The 14,947-nt window shown below is 36.8% G+C and overlaps 4 protein-coding genes across 4 annotated transcripts; all 4 read left to right on the top strand.

The window, feature by feature from the left end:
* Positions 1-1,894: 1,894 nt before the first annotated feature.
* Positions 1,895-6,138, top strand: LOC137193056 (olfactory receptor 2A7-like). The gene is made up of 4 exons (XM_067604234.1): positions 1,895-1,910; positions 3,461-4,342; positions 5,655-5,693; positions 5,939-6,138. The coding sequence occupies exons 1-4, from the start codon at positions 1,895-1,897 to the stop codon at positions 6,136-6,138; spliced, it is 1,137 nt and encodes a 378-aa protein (XP_067460335.1).
* An 872-nt stretch (positions 6,139-7,010) lies between these two features.
* On the top strand, positions 7,011-7,925 carry LOC137192111 (olfactory receptor 10J4-like). The gene has a single exon (XM_067602632.1). The coding sequence runs from the start codon at positions 7,011-7,013 to the stop codon at positions 7,923-7,925; it is 915 nt and encodes a 304-aa protein (XP_067458733.1).
* A 2,170-nt stretch (positions 7,926-10,095) lies between these two features.
* On the top strand, positions 10,096-11,010 carry LOC137192110 (olfactory receptor 10J4-like). The gene has a single exon (XM_067602631.1). It carries the CDS (start codon positions 10,096-10,098, stop codon positions 11,008-11,010), a length of 915 nt encoding a protein of 304 aa, XP_067458732.1.
* Positions 11,011-13,342: 2,332 nt separating this feature from the next.
* LOC137192109 (olfactory receptor 10J4-like) lies at positions 13,343-14,257 on the top strand. The gene has a single exon (XM_067602630.1). It carries the CDS (start codon positions 13,343-13,345, stop codon positions 14,255-14,257), a length of 915 nt encoding a protein of 304 aa, XP_067458731.1.
* The last annotated feature ends 690 nt before the right edge of the window (positions 14,258-14,947 follow it).

Below are 14,947 nucleotides of genomic sequence, written 5' to 3'. Positions count from 1 at the left end.
ATAGAACCCATTTTCATTCTGATATCTTGAGGTGAGAGGTCAATGGACCCCTTTGAAAATGGCCATGCCAAGTTTTCCCTCGCCAAAATTTAGTCTATCTTTGGAGCGCTATTTAGCCCCCTTCCTGACAAGCTAGCATGACATGGTTGGTACCAATGGATGCCTTAGGTTGTCTAGTGTCATATGATCAGACTTAACTCCCAATCACTCGTGTTTTAAAATTGAGCCTGCTACAGCCTCTAAAAGATAGTAATGTTGGATGAGATCGCGGACGCCCCAGCGGGTCTGTGAGTAAATTAAATTAATGTTGTATATCATTCAAACTTTTGACAAATGTTTAGAAAACTATTACATAGAGAAATGTAGGCCTACTTACTGTACATTTATCAAAATAGCTATCATAACTATTTTTTGCCATTTAAAATGAAACTGCAAATCCATCAAAGTAAATTATGATAATTGCACTGTTGGTTAAAAAAAAAGTAGCACATCAGGAGTTAAGATTAAGAAGACTTACATGTCAATATTTGCCATCAATCAAGAAAATATTGTGTTTTTTTGTCTTTTTTTTTTTTTACATGCTATCTACCAGCCAATGGCACACCTGTAATAAAGAAGAGGGAGTCTACCCTAAGATCCAGCATTAAATTGCCAACTCACTAAAACAATTGCACTTACAATACACTGGCCAAAGCACAAGTTTATCATGTTGACAGTTTTGTGTTTGGATGATTAGATACAGAATGAGTAATACATCCAGTAGGGGAGAGTAACATGAGCCACTTTTTACATTTGATGATTTTACTGCAAAATGAAAGTGTATTTGTTTCAAATAATAGTTACTATATATGCCTCAGGTTGTTGTGTGCCCATGGAAATTAAACAAGTTATCTAATTATTATGGCTTTAGAACAATGAGCTATCAAAATAGCACAATTTGCCCTAAGATAGGGGTAAAATGAGCATGGAGATGGGATAAATAGTGCTACCATTAAATACTGATATAAAAATTGCACAAAAACAAATTAATTATAAAATTAAAAATAATTTTGAACTTTATTAATGCCATCAATTTAACAAAGGCAAAACTTTTAAGTAAAATCATATGTTTGTGTCTTGTTGTTCAACATGTTACCTAAATATTTTCAGTAAAGATGAAACTGTGATCTTTGTGTTTTAGCTACAGAAAGAATTTGTGTGTAATTGTGCTTTTGTGTATACTGACAGGTGACAAATTAAAGGAAAAACCGGTATGGATCTGAATGCTTGACCCCTACAGTGAGGGGATCTGGTGGCCCCCTTTAGGGAGCGTTTTGCTGGCATGGTTTGGGTCCACTTGTCCCCTTAGAGGGAATGGTCACTGCAAATCAATACAAAGTTGTTCTCAGGGTTCACCTTTATCCTATGATGAAACATTTCTATCTTGATGGGAGTGGTCTCTTCCAGGATGACAATGCTCCAATTCACAGGACACGAGAGGTCACTGAATGGTTTGATGAGTATGAAAATGATGTGAATCATATACTATGACCTTCACAGTCACCAGATCTCAACCCAACTGAACATCTATTTTGGAGGTGTAGAGGTGTTAGACAGCGCTCTCCACCACCGTCATCAAAACACCAAATGAGGACATATCTTTTTGAAGATTAGTGTTCATCCCTTCAGAAGAGTTCCAGAGACTTTTAGAATCAATGTCAAGATGCATTGAAGCTTTTCTGGCAGCACATGGTGGCCCAACACCTTACTAAGACACTTTATGTTGGTTTTTCCTTTAATTTGTCACCTGTCTGTATGTGCAGCATGTTGTGTGTGGCTTAAACTTAACATTAGTGAACAATTAGATATTTATTAATCAACACTGTAGCACTTGTAACAGGGATCAAACATTAACATGAACAATGTCTCTAGTGTCTAAAATACCAGAAAATAATTTCTGGGGGTAAATTGTGCCATTGACTGAACTTGCCCCAACATCACTGGCACGTTTTACCCCACAACCACCATTTTGACAAAACTGTTTCATACAGTGGCTCAGATCCACAGTTATGTTGAGTTTATGACCTTATTTTGTAGCTTACACTGACTTAAATTAACATGTAATAATGTCCAAAACTTATCTTTTTTAATTAAGATACAAGACTGATAACTTTAGTAACATGATGAATTCACTTGGCATGACAAAAATCTTTTTTTTTTGCTCTGGTTTGCTGACCTCTCTCTCCATGTGCTTGAGTCCAAGATGGATTGAGTAATGTGAACTATACTTTCTTAATTTGTGGTCACATGATTACTTTTGTTTATGGTTACCTGGATAAAGGGGGTGGCTCATTTTACCCACTGTCTCTGTTTACCCCGTTCTCCCCTATAGCTGTATTTTCACTGTCTGGCTTCAGTGCCACAGTCAACTATAGAGTCACACTTTTTTCTCTCACTTTACTATGTTATTGTATTATTTTGGTGGTAAATGTGTCCCTCATTTTAACCATAATTTTTGACCAAAATTTACATGAACCCATGTACATCTGTGTGTGTAATCTGTGCATCAATCGACTTTATGGGACTACAGGTTTTTATCCTAGATTTGTTTTTGATCTTCTTTTGATCTAAAGAACTTCATGGCCATACAATTTCTCATGATTCCACCTATTCTCAACCTTGTTATATATAAAATTATTAGTCAAGTTTATAAAGTCTGCCTAAGAAAGACAGGCACCTGGCTCCACTTCACACACACAGGTTACCCACAAGGGCACCTTCCTGAGGGGGAAGGCTTGGCTGGTAATATTACATTTTATCACATAAAAAAACAAAACAAAACTATATTCAATTAATTGATACCGCCATTTTGTCTTCTTCTCCTTAGTCAATACCACTAAGAAGAACCACTTCCACTCATATCGTCACATGACTTCCTGTATACAGTTGACCACTGTCATCCACTATGTTGCTGCAGCCAGGTTCTCTTGCCAAGAAGAGTCATAAGCTAGTAAGCATTTAAATGTAACATCTGTTTCAATAGTTTGAGGTTTCATTATTTTCTCTTAATAATTTCAACTACATATTTATGTTATTATGCATTAACAATTCTGATGAAATGTACTTTTACTTAAGAATAAGATCAGTTACATTTGTAGACTCTTTTGTCTCCATCCATATTCTTCAAACAAGAAAATATTGAACAATATAACATTGTATGCTGATTCCATTTTGTTGTTTTTGCGTGTCTGAGCTGCTAGCCAACGACACACCTACAGCAGAGGAGAGGGCGTCTCTTTTAGACATAAATGTGCAACACAAACACACCGGTCAGCCCACAGTGGCTGACATACATCAGACATATTCCTGGCTTACAATGAACATTTCAACCTTTTCACAGCATCTTCTAACTACTGTTTTATCACTGTAATAGTTTGGTTTTGGAGCATTAGATACAGAATGACTAACACATCCATTATAGTTGTATTTTCACTGTCTGGCTTCAGTGCCACAGTCAGCTACCAAGTCACACTTTTGTCTCTCACTTTACTATGTTATTGTCTCATTTTGGTGGTAAATGTGTCTCTCATTTTAACCATAATCTTGGACCAAAACCTACATGAGCCCATGTACATTTTTTTGTGTAATCTGTGCATCAATGGACTTTATGGGACTGCAGGATTTTACCCCAAATTTGTTTTTGATCTTATGTCTGATATTCATATCATATCATATGTGGGATGCTTTTTGCAGGTCTTTGTTATATACTCCTACGCAACAATTGATTTCTCTATTCTTGCTCTGATGGCCTATGACAGATGTGTGGCTATATGTCGACCACTGGAGTATCACTCTGTTATGTCTGTGCGAAGGATTGCCGTGTTAGTTAGTTTGTCTTGGCTTGTTCCTCTCTGCTGTGAGGTTATGGTTGTAACTTTAACATCTACATTGAAATTATGTGGCTCCCAGATACAGAAACTCTACTGTGAGAACTGGTCAATTGTTAAACTTGCCTGTAGCACAACGATAGCTAACAACATTGTTGGACTGATTGTTATTTCTTTCTATTGTGGGCATGTCCTCTTCATTGTGTATTCATACGTGCGGCTGGTGAAATCAGCTTTAAAGTCCAGAGAGGGCAGAAGAAAGTTTATGCAGACATGTGTGCCACATTTATTTTGTTTGCTTAATGTTACAGCTGCTTTGCTTTTTGACGTTATGTACTCGAGATATGGATCAGCATCTGTGCCACAGAGTGTAAAGAACTTCATGGCCATACAATTTCTCATAATGCCCCCTATTCTCAATCCTATTATTTATGGGCTGATTCTAACTAAAATTCGATACAGAATGACAACCTTGTGTATGATGGCTTGTCAGAGATTTAAGTTGACTTGTAACTTATAAAATCAGCTTACTGTGCTGCAAAAAAACAACATACTGGTATGTGGTTGGTGTATAGAGGAGAAAGCAGTTTCTACCCTCCATCCTTTATATTTTATTATTAAGAAAGTCAGTTTTAGACATGAAATGCATGATACTGTACATGAAGCTTACAGCATGTGAGCAGGGAACAGGGAAATCACAACTTGTCTGTTCTGTGAACTATAGATTGTACTGTTTATTAGTCTGTTATTACCAAGTATAGAATTGTCTACTCGTGTAGAGTTTAAGGGAGTTTAAATCCAAACCTTGGTAGACTAATGAACTGATATCCATTTGTAATAAACAAATTAAATGAAATAGGGTTGAAATGTATTACCTTTATTTCCTTTTAATGCTTTTGTTGTTTTTATATATGGTGTTACTGTAATCCAGATGAATCACATCCACATTGACACTTACTGTGCAGCACATTCTTTACAGCATGTGGCTTTGAGTTTTAACATTACTTTTGATACATAAATGACTTTATGAGCTTCATTAATGATAAAATTCTAACTATTAGAGACAAAATTAACCACCTCCTGCCCTCAACAGGCACCGTTCTCTCCCCAAACACAGGCACCTTAGAAACAGCTGTAAATCCTGACATATATTTGGACTGTTTTTCTCCAGTCGACTTTTCTGAACTAACTTCTATGATTTGTTCAGCTAAACTATCAACTTGTCTCTTAGACCCCATCCCAACTAGGTTGCTTAAGGAAGCCTTACCCTTAGTTAGCACTTCTTTACTAGATATGATCAATCTGTCTTTAGTAACAGGCTATGTACCACAGTCCTTTAAAGTAGCTGTAATTAAACCTCTTCTTAAGAAGCCTACTCTTGATTCAGGCATTTTAGCCAATTATAGACCTATATCTCACCCTCCATTTCTCTCTAAGATCCTTGAGAAAGCAGTCTCTAATCAGTTATGTGAATTTCTACATAACAATAGTTTATTTGAGGATTTTCAGTCAGGATTTAGAGCGCATCATAGCACAGAGACAGCACTAGTGAAAGTCACAAATGACTTCCTAACTGCATCAGACAAAGGATTCGTCTCTGTACTTGTCCTGTTAGATCTTCCCTTAATGGTCAGGCACCATCATATTTTGAACAGCTCATAGTACTGTATTATCCCATAAGAACATCCCAGAATGCAGGCTTACTGGTGGTTCCTACAGTCTTTAAAAGTAGAATGGGAGGCAGAGCATTCAGCTATCAGTCTCCTCTCCTGTGGAACCATCTTCCAGATTCGGTCCGGGGTGCAGACACCTTCTCTATGTTTAAGAGTAGGCTTAAAACTTTCCTTTTTGATAAAGCTTATAGTTAGGGCCAACCAGGCTCACCTTGGATCAGCCCTCAGTTATGCTGCTATAGGCCTAGACTGCTGGGGGACTTCCCATGATGCACTGAGAGAGCTCCTCTTTCCTCCTCCTCCTCCTCCTCTCCATCTGTATGCATTCATGTAACATCAATGCATGTCACTAACTTTGCTTCTTCCTCTGAGTTTTTTTTGTGCTTTCTCATCTCACAGGAAACCCTGGGTTCTGGGCCGGGCCTTCACGGTCCTTTGCAGTCCTGTTGGCACCCTTCCCTGGCTGCTGCTGTGTCATTGTCATTGTTGTTATGATTGTTGTTATTCTGTGCCCCCCCCCTTACCAAAAGAAGCATCACTCCACTGGCTGGTGGAGTGATGGAGAGGCTGGTGGAGTGATAACCAGGCTGGTGGAGTGATGGAGAGGTTGGTAGAGTGATAACCAGGCTGGTGGAGCGATGGAGAGGCTGATGGAGTGATAACCAGGCTGGTGGAGTGATGGAGAGGCTGGTGAAGCGATGGAGAGGCTGGTGGAGTGATGGAGAGGCTGCCCAAAGCAATAGCAATAACTCTCCACAACCCCTCACCTCTGTCTAACAGAGAACTTGCAGCTTTAAAATTTCTGTCTCAACCAAACTCCACTCTGTCTTGCTCCTTCAATAACTTTGCTCATGGTGAATTTGCACATCTTTATACTCCTACTCTACCATCTCTCATTGCATTTTTAAAACTTCAACAACTTTGCACACTTGTAATTAATGTATATGCTATGTTATCCAATGTTTATATTTCTATATTTTATTATATTTATGGTGCATCCTAGTATTCTTTATATTGTGTTTATATAGTATATTTTTGTGTTTATTTTTCTATGGATATATATTTCTCTCTAGTGTTGATATGTATATTTACTGTCCTGTGTAATGTCTGGATAACCTGCTGCTGTAACACAAGAATTTCCCATTTTGGGATCAATAAAATCCATCCATCCATCCATCTATGATGATGCCATCCCTAGAGCCGTCCCCCTAGCATGCCTAAAAGCAAATGCTTTATCAGGAACATTAACATGCATTGTGGGGAACTTTTCCAAATTCTCCAGGGGAGCAATAGTGTGGTGACATCTACGGGGAGGAAAAGATAAAAGACTTTGAACACCTACCAGAAGCCACAGTTTAGGTTTATCTATGTATAGATTACTAAATAGGATGAAAGGTATAACAATGATAGGAAGTTGTATTAGAATACAGACATAAATATTGACTTACAGACAGGTCCTTTAATTCAGAGAATGGAAAATACTACTTTTTCCTTTTACTTCAACCTCACCATGTTTGTGAACATTGGACACTACCGCTATCCAGCCTTTGTCTTTTGCCTCCTGCTCTACAGTTTTATTGTCTCTGCTAATCTCGTCATAATGCTGGTGATATCTCGAGAAAGAACTCTACATGAGCCCATGTATATGTTTATTGCTTGTTTATCTGTCAACGCTCTGTTCGGTTCTACTGGCTTCTTCCCCAGATTCCTCATGGATCTTCTGTCTGACTCTCATTTGATCTCACATCTGGCTTGTTACACTCAGATATATGTTATTTACACATATGCTTGCAATGAAATGACCATCCTGGGCATTATGGCATACGATAGGTATGTTGCTGTATGTCATCCTTTACACTACCACAGAAAAATGACCTCTAAATCTGTTTTCAAGTTGGCAGCAATGGCTTGGATTTATTCAGCTTTTGTCGTTACAATATGTAACTCCATGTCCATGAGGCTTCCTTTATGTGGCAACAAGATACAAAAAGTGTTTTGTGCCAATTGGAACATCGTAAAATTATCATGTGTTGCCACAGTTGTCAACAATATTGTAGGTATGCTTTTAACTATAACCACAGTTTTCTTTCCCCTTTTTTACATCCTGTACACCTATCTGCGAATAATAATTGTTTGCTGGAAAAGCTCAGCAGAATTCAAAGGGAAAGTATTACAGAGCTGTCTGCCACATGTTATTTCTTTTGTGATATGTTCCATCACAGGATTTTGTGATATCGCCCTGAGCCGGTATGATCCTGAGGAGATAAACACATTTATGGCTGTTTTTCTGTCACTAGAGTTTCTTGTCATTCCTCCAGTTATGAATCCTCTTGTGTATGGCCTGAAGTTACCAGAAATTAGGAGACACATTTTAAGAATGTTATAGAAGCACACCGTAACATAATGTTTGACTATGATTTTGTGTACACAGACTATCGAATCACATTAGTCTACAGATCCTATGAAGAATGTGTTAAAGCTAAAAAACAAATATTCTTATATCTTTATTGACTCACAATACAGATAAAGGTGAATAGAGGTCAAATTTAATTAGAATGGGCCATTACAACGTACGTTTCCCAAATAATCTGACAAAAATGTCCAGAAGCTTAATGTCTCAAAATATTTAATAAAATGAAAAACTAATTTTCAAATGCAGAAAATGTTTTGTGGACATAAATGAACCATCTTAACTGTCATTAACTTAATATAAATAAAATATATAAGTGTAAATATATAAGTTTTATTAATTTCACGTTAATTCAACTTAATATTTCTAGTTTTCATTTTCAGACGATTTCAGAACTTATAAACATGAGTTCATCTGATATTTTCTAACAAACTTACTTAAAGCAGACTCATATGTTGAATATTTACTGACTCTGGTACAAAGTGGCTCCAACAGTTTCTTTGTGGCAACTGAAGAAGCATCTTTTCAAACTGATAAAATAGAAATGAAAATCTGACTACAATGTTTGTCAGTGTGATGGAACAGTTGTTGATTCAACTTTATGTTTAAGTTTATTGAAATTGATATCTAGAATTAACTCAGTTGATGGTTTATTATCCAACTTAAATTTAGTTTACTCATTTTTGAGGCAGCAGTGAAGCTTATGTTTCTAAATTGAACCAGTTTAAAATGTATAAATGAGGATTTGAACAGGCAGGGTTGTTGTGTGTCTGCCCATCCCCTATCCTACCAACAACAAATGACTTTTGACTGAGTCCACTTCATATTAGTTAGTTTGTGATCTTGTAATAAAGCATTAAATTTGCTTTCAGGCTGCAAACAGTTGCTGCTGCTGCCTCCAATTTTCAATGTAAACGCAAAGGCAGCTGTGCCACCAAGGTCGCTGGTGGCTGCCGCTCTCATAAATGTGCACAGCTCTTTGCTGCTGTATTCAGAGTTTATGATGGTTCAACTTTTTCAACTGACCACCACAGCTCGCCATGTGACCATGGCAACCACAGAAACCACAGCGAGAGAAACGATACAGGAGCAGATTTTATTGGTTACTGAGTTTCTTGAATGAGACAGATCAATAAAGAGAAACTGTATTAGAACATCAACTTCAAAGTCTGATGATCCGGTCTGGGACAATAAACAACATTCATTATACTTGTTAGAAAAACTTTCTTTATTAATTGTGCAATATTGCTAACCATTTCCTGTATTTTAACCTTCAAACCCTACTATTTAGCTATGTGATGAGAGTATACTGGGGGGATGGCAGCAGCCTGATGTGCGGGCTGGTAGGACTGGATGTAGCCATGAACCGTGGTGGCGGGCGATGGCCAGGCCATCCTCATTGGTAGCTTGAGTGGGGACACTCACAGTGTTAGATTAGCTTCTCCCATGCCTGCTAGCTTTGTCAAGTTATCACCTGAATCTTCTTCTCTGGAACCCTTTTCTTGTCTCTTTCCTTTACCTGGTTTTGTCATTTTATTTAGTACGTTATGACCCACACCTGACATGTAGAAATAGAAATTGAATGGCTTTTGGGTGAGATAAAAGGTGAAGTAGAAGTGGCGCTCGACAAAAACACATCTACTCCATACCAAAACAAACCGGAAGCCACCAAAATAAAGTTTTATCATTATTATTATTACTATTATAATGTTTGAAATTTTAAGACACATTGTGGGCAAGTAACAAATTATCATACTATTAAGATCATTATGTTAGCATCATAATTCTCCAGAGTAGAAAAACTGTGATGACATGTACAGAGTCAGACAACATAAAAATCTCCTCCCATTACCTGCACTGGTGGTTTGTCTACAGATCTAACCAAGAGCAAAATGTAGCACAGACCTGAAGATTATTGACCACCATATAGTTTAGTAAGTATAGTGAAAGTGTGTAGAGTCTTCATGACCAATATTATATGACATATTGATCCAATATCCATACTAAAGTTGGTGAACAGTTTATGACACAACTGCTTAAATTTTCCTTTACACAGACCACTGATATCTCCGGACAGGAATGAGAGTTCGTATAACAACAAAGACATAAATACTGAATTCTTTGTCACTGTTTCAGTGTGAGTGGAATGGACAACAATACTGTTTCCTTTTACTTCAACTTCACCTTGTTCGTGAACATTGGACACTACCGCTATCCAGCCTTTGTCTTTTGCCTCCTGCTCTACAGTTTTATTGTCTCTGCTAATCTTGTCCTAATGCTGATGATATCTCGAGAAAGAACTCTACATGAGCCCATGTATATGTTTATTGCTTGTTTATCTGTCAACGATCTGTACGGTTCTACTGGCTTCTTCCCCAGATTCCTCATGGATCTTCTGTCTGACTCTCATTTGATCTCACGTCCTGCTTGTTTCATTCAGATATATGTTATTTACACATATGCTTGCAATGAAATGATCATCCTGGGCATTATGGCATACGATAGGTATGTTGCTGTATGTCATCCTTTACACTACCACAGAAAAATGACCTCTAAAACTGTTTTCAAGTTGGCAGCAATGGCTTGGATTTATTCGGCCTTTGCTGTTACAGTATGTAACTCCATGTCCATGAGGCTTCCTTTATGTGGCAACAAGATACAAAAAGTGTTTTGTGCCAACTGGAACATCGTAAAATTATCATGTGTTGCCACAGTTGTCAACAATATTGTAGGCATGCTTTTAACTATAGCCTCAGTTTTCTTTCCCCTTTTTTACATCCTGTACACCTATCTGCGAATAATAATCGTTTGCTGGAAAAGCTCAGCAGAATTCAAAGGGAAAGTATTAGAGAGATGTCTGCCACATGTTATTTCTTTTGTGATATGTTCCATCACAGGATTTTGTGATATCGCCCTGAGCCGGTATGATCCTGAGGAGATAAACACATTTATGGCTGTTTTTCTGTCACTAGAGTTTGTTGTAATTCCTCCAGTTATGAATCCTCTTGTGTATGGCCTGAAGTTACCAGAAATTAGGAGACACATTTTAAGAATGTTATAGAAGCACACCGTAACATAATGTTTGTCTATGATTTTATGTACACAGACTATCGAATCACATTAGTCTACAGATCCTATGAAGAATGTGTTAAAGCTGAAAACAAATATTCTTATATCTTTATTGACTCACAATACAGATAAAGGTGAATAGAGGTCAAATTTGATTAGAATATGCCATTACAATGTACGTTTCCCAAATAATCTGACAAAAATGTCCAGAAGCTTAATGTCTCAAAATATTTAATAAAATGAAAAACTAATTTTCAAATACAGAAAATGTTTTGTGGACATAAATGAACCATCTTAACTGTCATTAACTTAATATAAATAAAATATATAAGTGTAAATATATAAGTTTTATTAATTTCACGTTAATTCAACTTAATATTTCTAGTTTTCATTTTCAGACCATTTCAGAACTTATAAGCATGAGTTCATCTGATATTTTCTGATGTGAAATAACAAAGTTTCTGAAGAGAAATACACACAACAGTATATTAGCACTTCCCAGCATGCATTGTCTGTGAGTAAAAACTCTCTAGCAACCGTTTTTTGCTTTTTTGCAACCCTTTTGTAGTTTTGAAGAAAACATACATACATACACTTATATTCTAACAAACTTACTTAAAGCAGACTCACATGTTGAATATTTACTGACTCTGGTACAAAGTGGCTCCAACAGTTTCTTTGTGGCAACTGAAGAAGCATCTTTTCAAACTGATAAAATAGAAATGAAAATCTGACTACAATGTTTGTCAGTGTGATTGAACAGTTGTTGATTCAACTTTATGTTTACGTTTATTGAAATTGATATCTACAATTAACTCAGTTGATGGTTTATTATCCAACTTAAATTCAGTTAACTCATTTTTAAGGCAGCAGTAAAGCTTATGTTTCTAAATTGAACCAGTTTAAAATGTATAAATGAGGATTTGAACAGGCAGGGTTGTTGTGTTTCTGCCCATCCTCTACCCTACCAACAACAAATGACTTTTGGCTGAGTCCACTTCATATTAGTTAGTTTGTGATCTTGTAATAAAGCATTAAAGTTGCTTTCAGGCCGCAAACAGTTACTGCCGCCGCCTCCATTTTTCAATGTAAACGTGAAGGCAGCCGTGCCACCAAGGTCGTTGGCAGCTGCCGCTCTCATAAATGTGCACAGCTCTTTGCTGCTGTATTCAGAGTTTACGATGGTTCAGTTTTTTCAACTGACCACCACAGCTCACCATGTGACCATGACAACCACAGAAACCACAGTGAGAGAAACGATACAGGAGCAGATTTCATTGGTTACTGAGTTTCCTGAATGAGACAGATCAATGAAGAAAAACTGTATTAGAACATCAACTTCAAAGTCTGATGATCCGGTCTGGGACAATAAACAACATTCATTATACTTGTTAGAAAAACTTTCTTTATTAATTGTGCAATATTGCTAACCATTTCCTGTATTTTAATCTTCAAACCCTTTTATTTAGCTATGTGATGAGATTATACTGGGGGGATGGCAGCAGCCTGATGTACAGGCTAGTAGGACTGGATGTAGCCATGAACTGTGGTGGCGGGCGATGGCCAGGCCATCCTTATTGGTAGCTTGAGTGGGGACACTCACAGTGTTAGATTAGCTTCTCCCATGCCTGCTAGCTTTGTCAAGTTATCACCTGAATCTTCTTCTCTGGAACCCTTTTCTTGTCTCTTTCCTTTACCTGTTTCTGTCATTTTATTTAGAACGTTATGACCCACAACTGACATGTAGAAATGGAAATTGAATGGCTTTTGGGTGAGATAAAAGGTGAAGTAGAAGTGGCGCTCCACAAAAACACATCTACTCCATACCAAAACAAACCGGAAGCCACCAAAATAAAGTTTTATCATTCTTATTATTACTATTATAATATTTGAACTTTTAAGACACATTGTGGGCAAGTAATAAATTATCATATTATTAAGATCATTATGTTAGCATCATAATTCTCCAGAGTAGAAAAACTGTGATGACATGTACAGAGTCAGACAACATAAAAATCTCCTCCCATTACCTGCACTGGTGGTTTGTCTACAGATCTAACCAAGAGCAAAATGTAGCACAGACCTGAAGATTATTGACCACCATATAGTTTAGTAAGTATAGTGAAAGTGTGTAGAGTCTTCATGACCAATATTATATGACATATTAATCCAATATCCATACTAAAGTTGGTGAACAGTTTATGACACAACTGCTTAAATTTTCCTTTACACAGACCACTGATATCTGTGGACAGGAATGAGAGTTCGTATAACAACAAAGACATAAATACTGAATTCTTTGTCACTGTTTCAGTGTGAGTGAAATGGACAACAATACTGTTTCCTTTTACTTCAACCTCACCATGTTTGTGAACATTGGACACTACTGCTATCCAGCCTTTGTCTTTTGCCTCCTGCTCTACAGTTTTATTGTCTCTGCTAATCTCGTCATAATGCTGGTGATATCTCGAGAAAGAACTCTGCATGAGCCCATGTATATGTTTATTGCTTGTTTATCTGTCAACGCTCTGTACGGTTCTACTGGCTTCTTCCCCAGATTCCTCATGGATCTTCTGTCTGACTCTCATTTGATCTCACGTCCTGCTTGTTACATTCAGATATATGTTATTTACACATATGCTTGCAATGAACTGATCATCCTGGTCATTATGGCATACGATAGGTATGTTGCTGTATGTCATCCTTTACACTACCACAGAAAAATGACCTCTAAAACTGTTTTCAAGTTGGCAGCAATGGCTTGGATTTATTCGGCCTTTGGTGTTACAATATGTAACTCCATGTCCATGAGGCTTCCTTTATGTGGCAATGAGATACAAAAAGTGTTTTGTGCCAATTGGAACATTGTCAAATTATCATGTGTTGCCACAGTTGTCAACAACACTGTAGGTATGCTTTTAACTATAGCCTCAGTTGTCCTTCCCCCTTTTTACATCCTGTACACCTATCTGCGAATAATAATTGTTTGCTGGAAAAGCTCAGCAGAATTCAAAGGGAAAGTATTAGAGAGCTGTCTGCCACACGTTATTTCTTTTGTGATTTTTGCCATTGCAACATTTTGTGATATCGCCCTGAGCCGGTATGATCCTGAAGAGATAAACACATTTATGGCTGTTTTTCTGTCACTAGAGTTTGTTGTCATTCCTCCAGTTATGAATCCTCTTGTGTATGGCCTGAAGTTACCAGAAATTAGGAGACACATTTTAAGAATGTTATAGAAGAACACCGTAACATAATGTTTGACTATGATTTTGTGTACACAGACTATTGAATCACATTAGTCTACAGATCCTATGAAGAATGTGTTAAAGCTGAAAACAAATATTCTTATATCTTTATTGACTCACAATACAGATAAAGATGAATAGAGGTCAGATTTAATTAGAATAGGCCATTACAACGTACGTTTCCCAAATAATCTGACAAAAATGTCCAGAAGCTTAATGTCTCAAAATATTTAATAAAATGAAAAACTAATTCTCAAATACAGAAAATGTTTTGTGGACATAAATGAACCATCTTAACTGTCATTAACTTAATATAACTAAAATATATAAGTGTAAATATATAAGTTTTATTAATTTCACGTTAATTCAACTTAATATTTCTAGTTTTCATTTTCAAACCATTTCAGAACTTATAAACAAGAGTTCATCTGATATTTTCTGATGTGAAATAACAAAGTTTCTGAAGAGAAATACACACAACAGTATATTAGCACTTCCCAGCATGCATTGTCTGCAAGTTAAAACTCTCTAGCAACCTTTTTTTGCTTTTTTGCAACCCTTTTGTAGTTTTGAAGAAAACATACATGATAGAAACTTACTGTGTCTTTAATATATGTTAAGATAAGTCATGGTTGTTTCTTTTCATAATAATGAAAACAATAAAAACCCTGATGAAGCTCT

The sequence above is a fragment of the Thunnus thynnus genome, chromosome 11 (assembly GCF_963924715.1).
Source record: "Thunnus thynnus chromosome 11, fThuThy2.1, whole genome shotgun sequence".
NCBI classification, from domain to species: domain Eukaryota; kingdom Metazoa; phylum Chordata; class Actinopteri; order Scombriformes; family Scombridae; genus Thunnus; species Thunnus thynnus.
Note: the sequence above shows the minus strand (reverse complement) of the source record. Positions and strands in the feature narration are given on the sequence as shown.

Coding starts and splice junctions, on each gene's coding strand:
- LOC137192109 (XM_067602630.1), top strand. CDS start 13,343: ATGGACAACAATACTGTTTCCTTTTACTTCAACCTCACCATGTTTGTG.
- LOC137192110 (XM_067602631.1), top strand. CDS start 10,096: ATGGACAACAATACTGTTTCCTTTTACTTCAACTTCACCTTGTTCGTG.
- LOC137192111 (XM_067602632.1), top strand. CDS start 7,011: ATGGAAAATACTACTTTTTCCTTTTACTTCAACCTCACCATGTTTGTG.
- LOC137193056 (XM_067604234.1), top strand. Junction 4,343..5,654: donor ATACAGAATGACAACCTTGT/GTATGATGGCTT, acceptor ACCATCTTCCAG/ATTCGGTCCGGGGTGCAGAC. Junction 5,694..5,938: donor CACCTTCTCTATGTTTAAGA/GTAGGCTTAAAA, acceptor CTCATCTCACAG/GAAACCCTGGGTTCTGGGCC.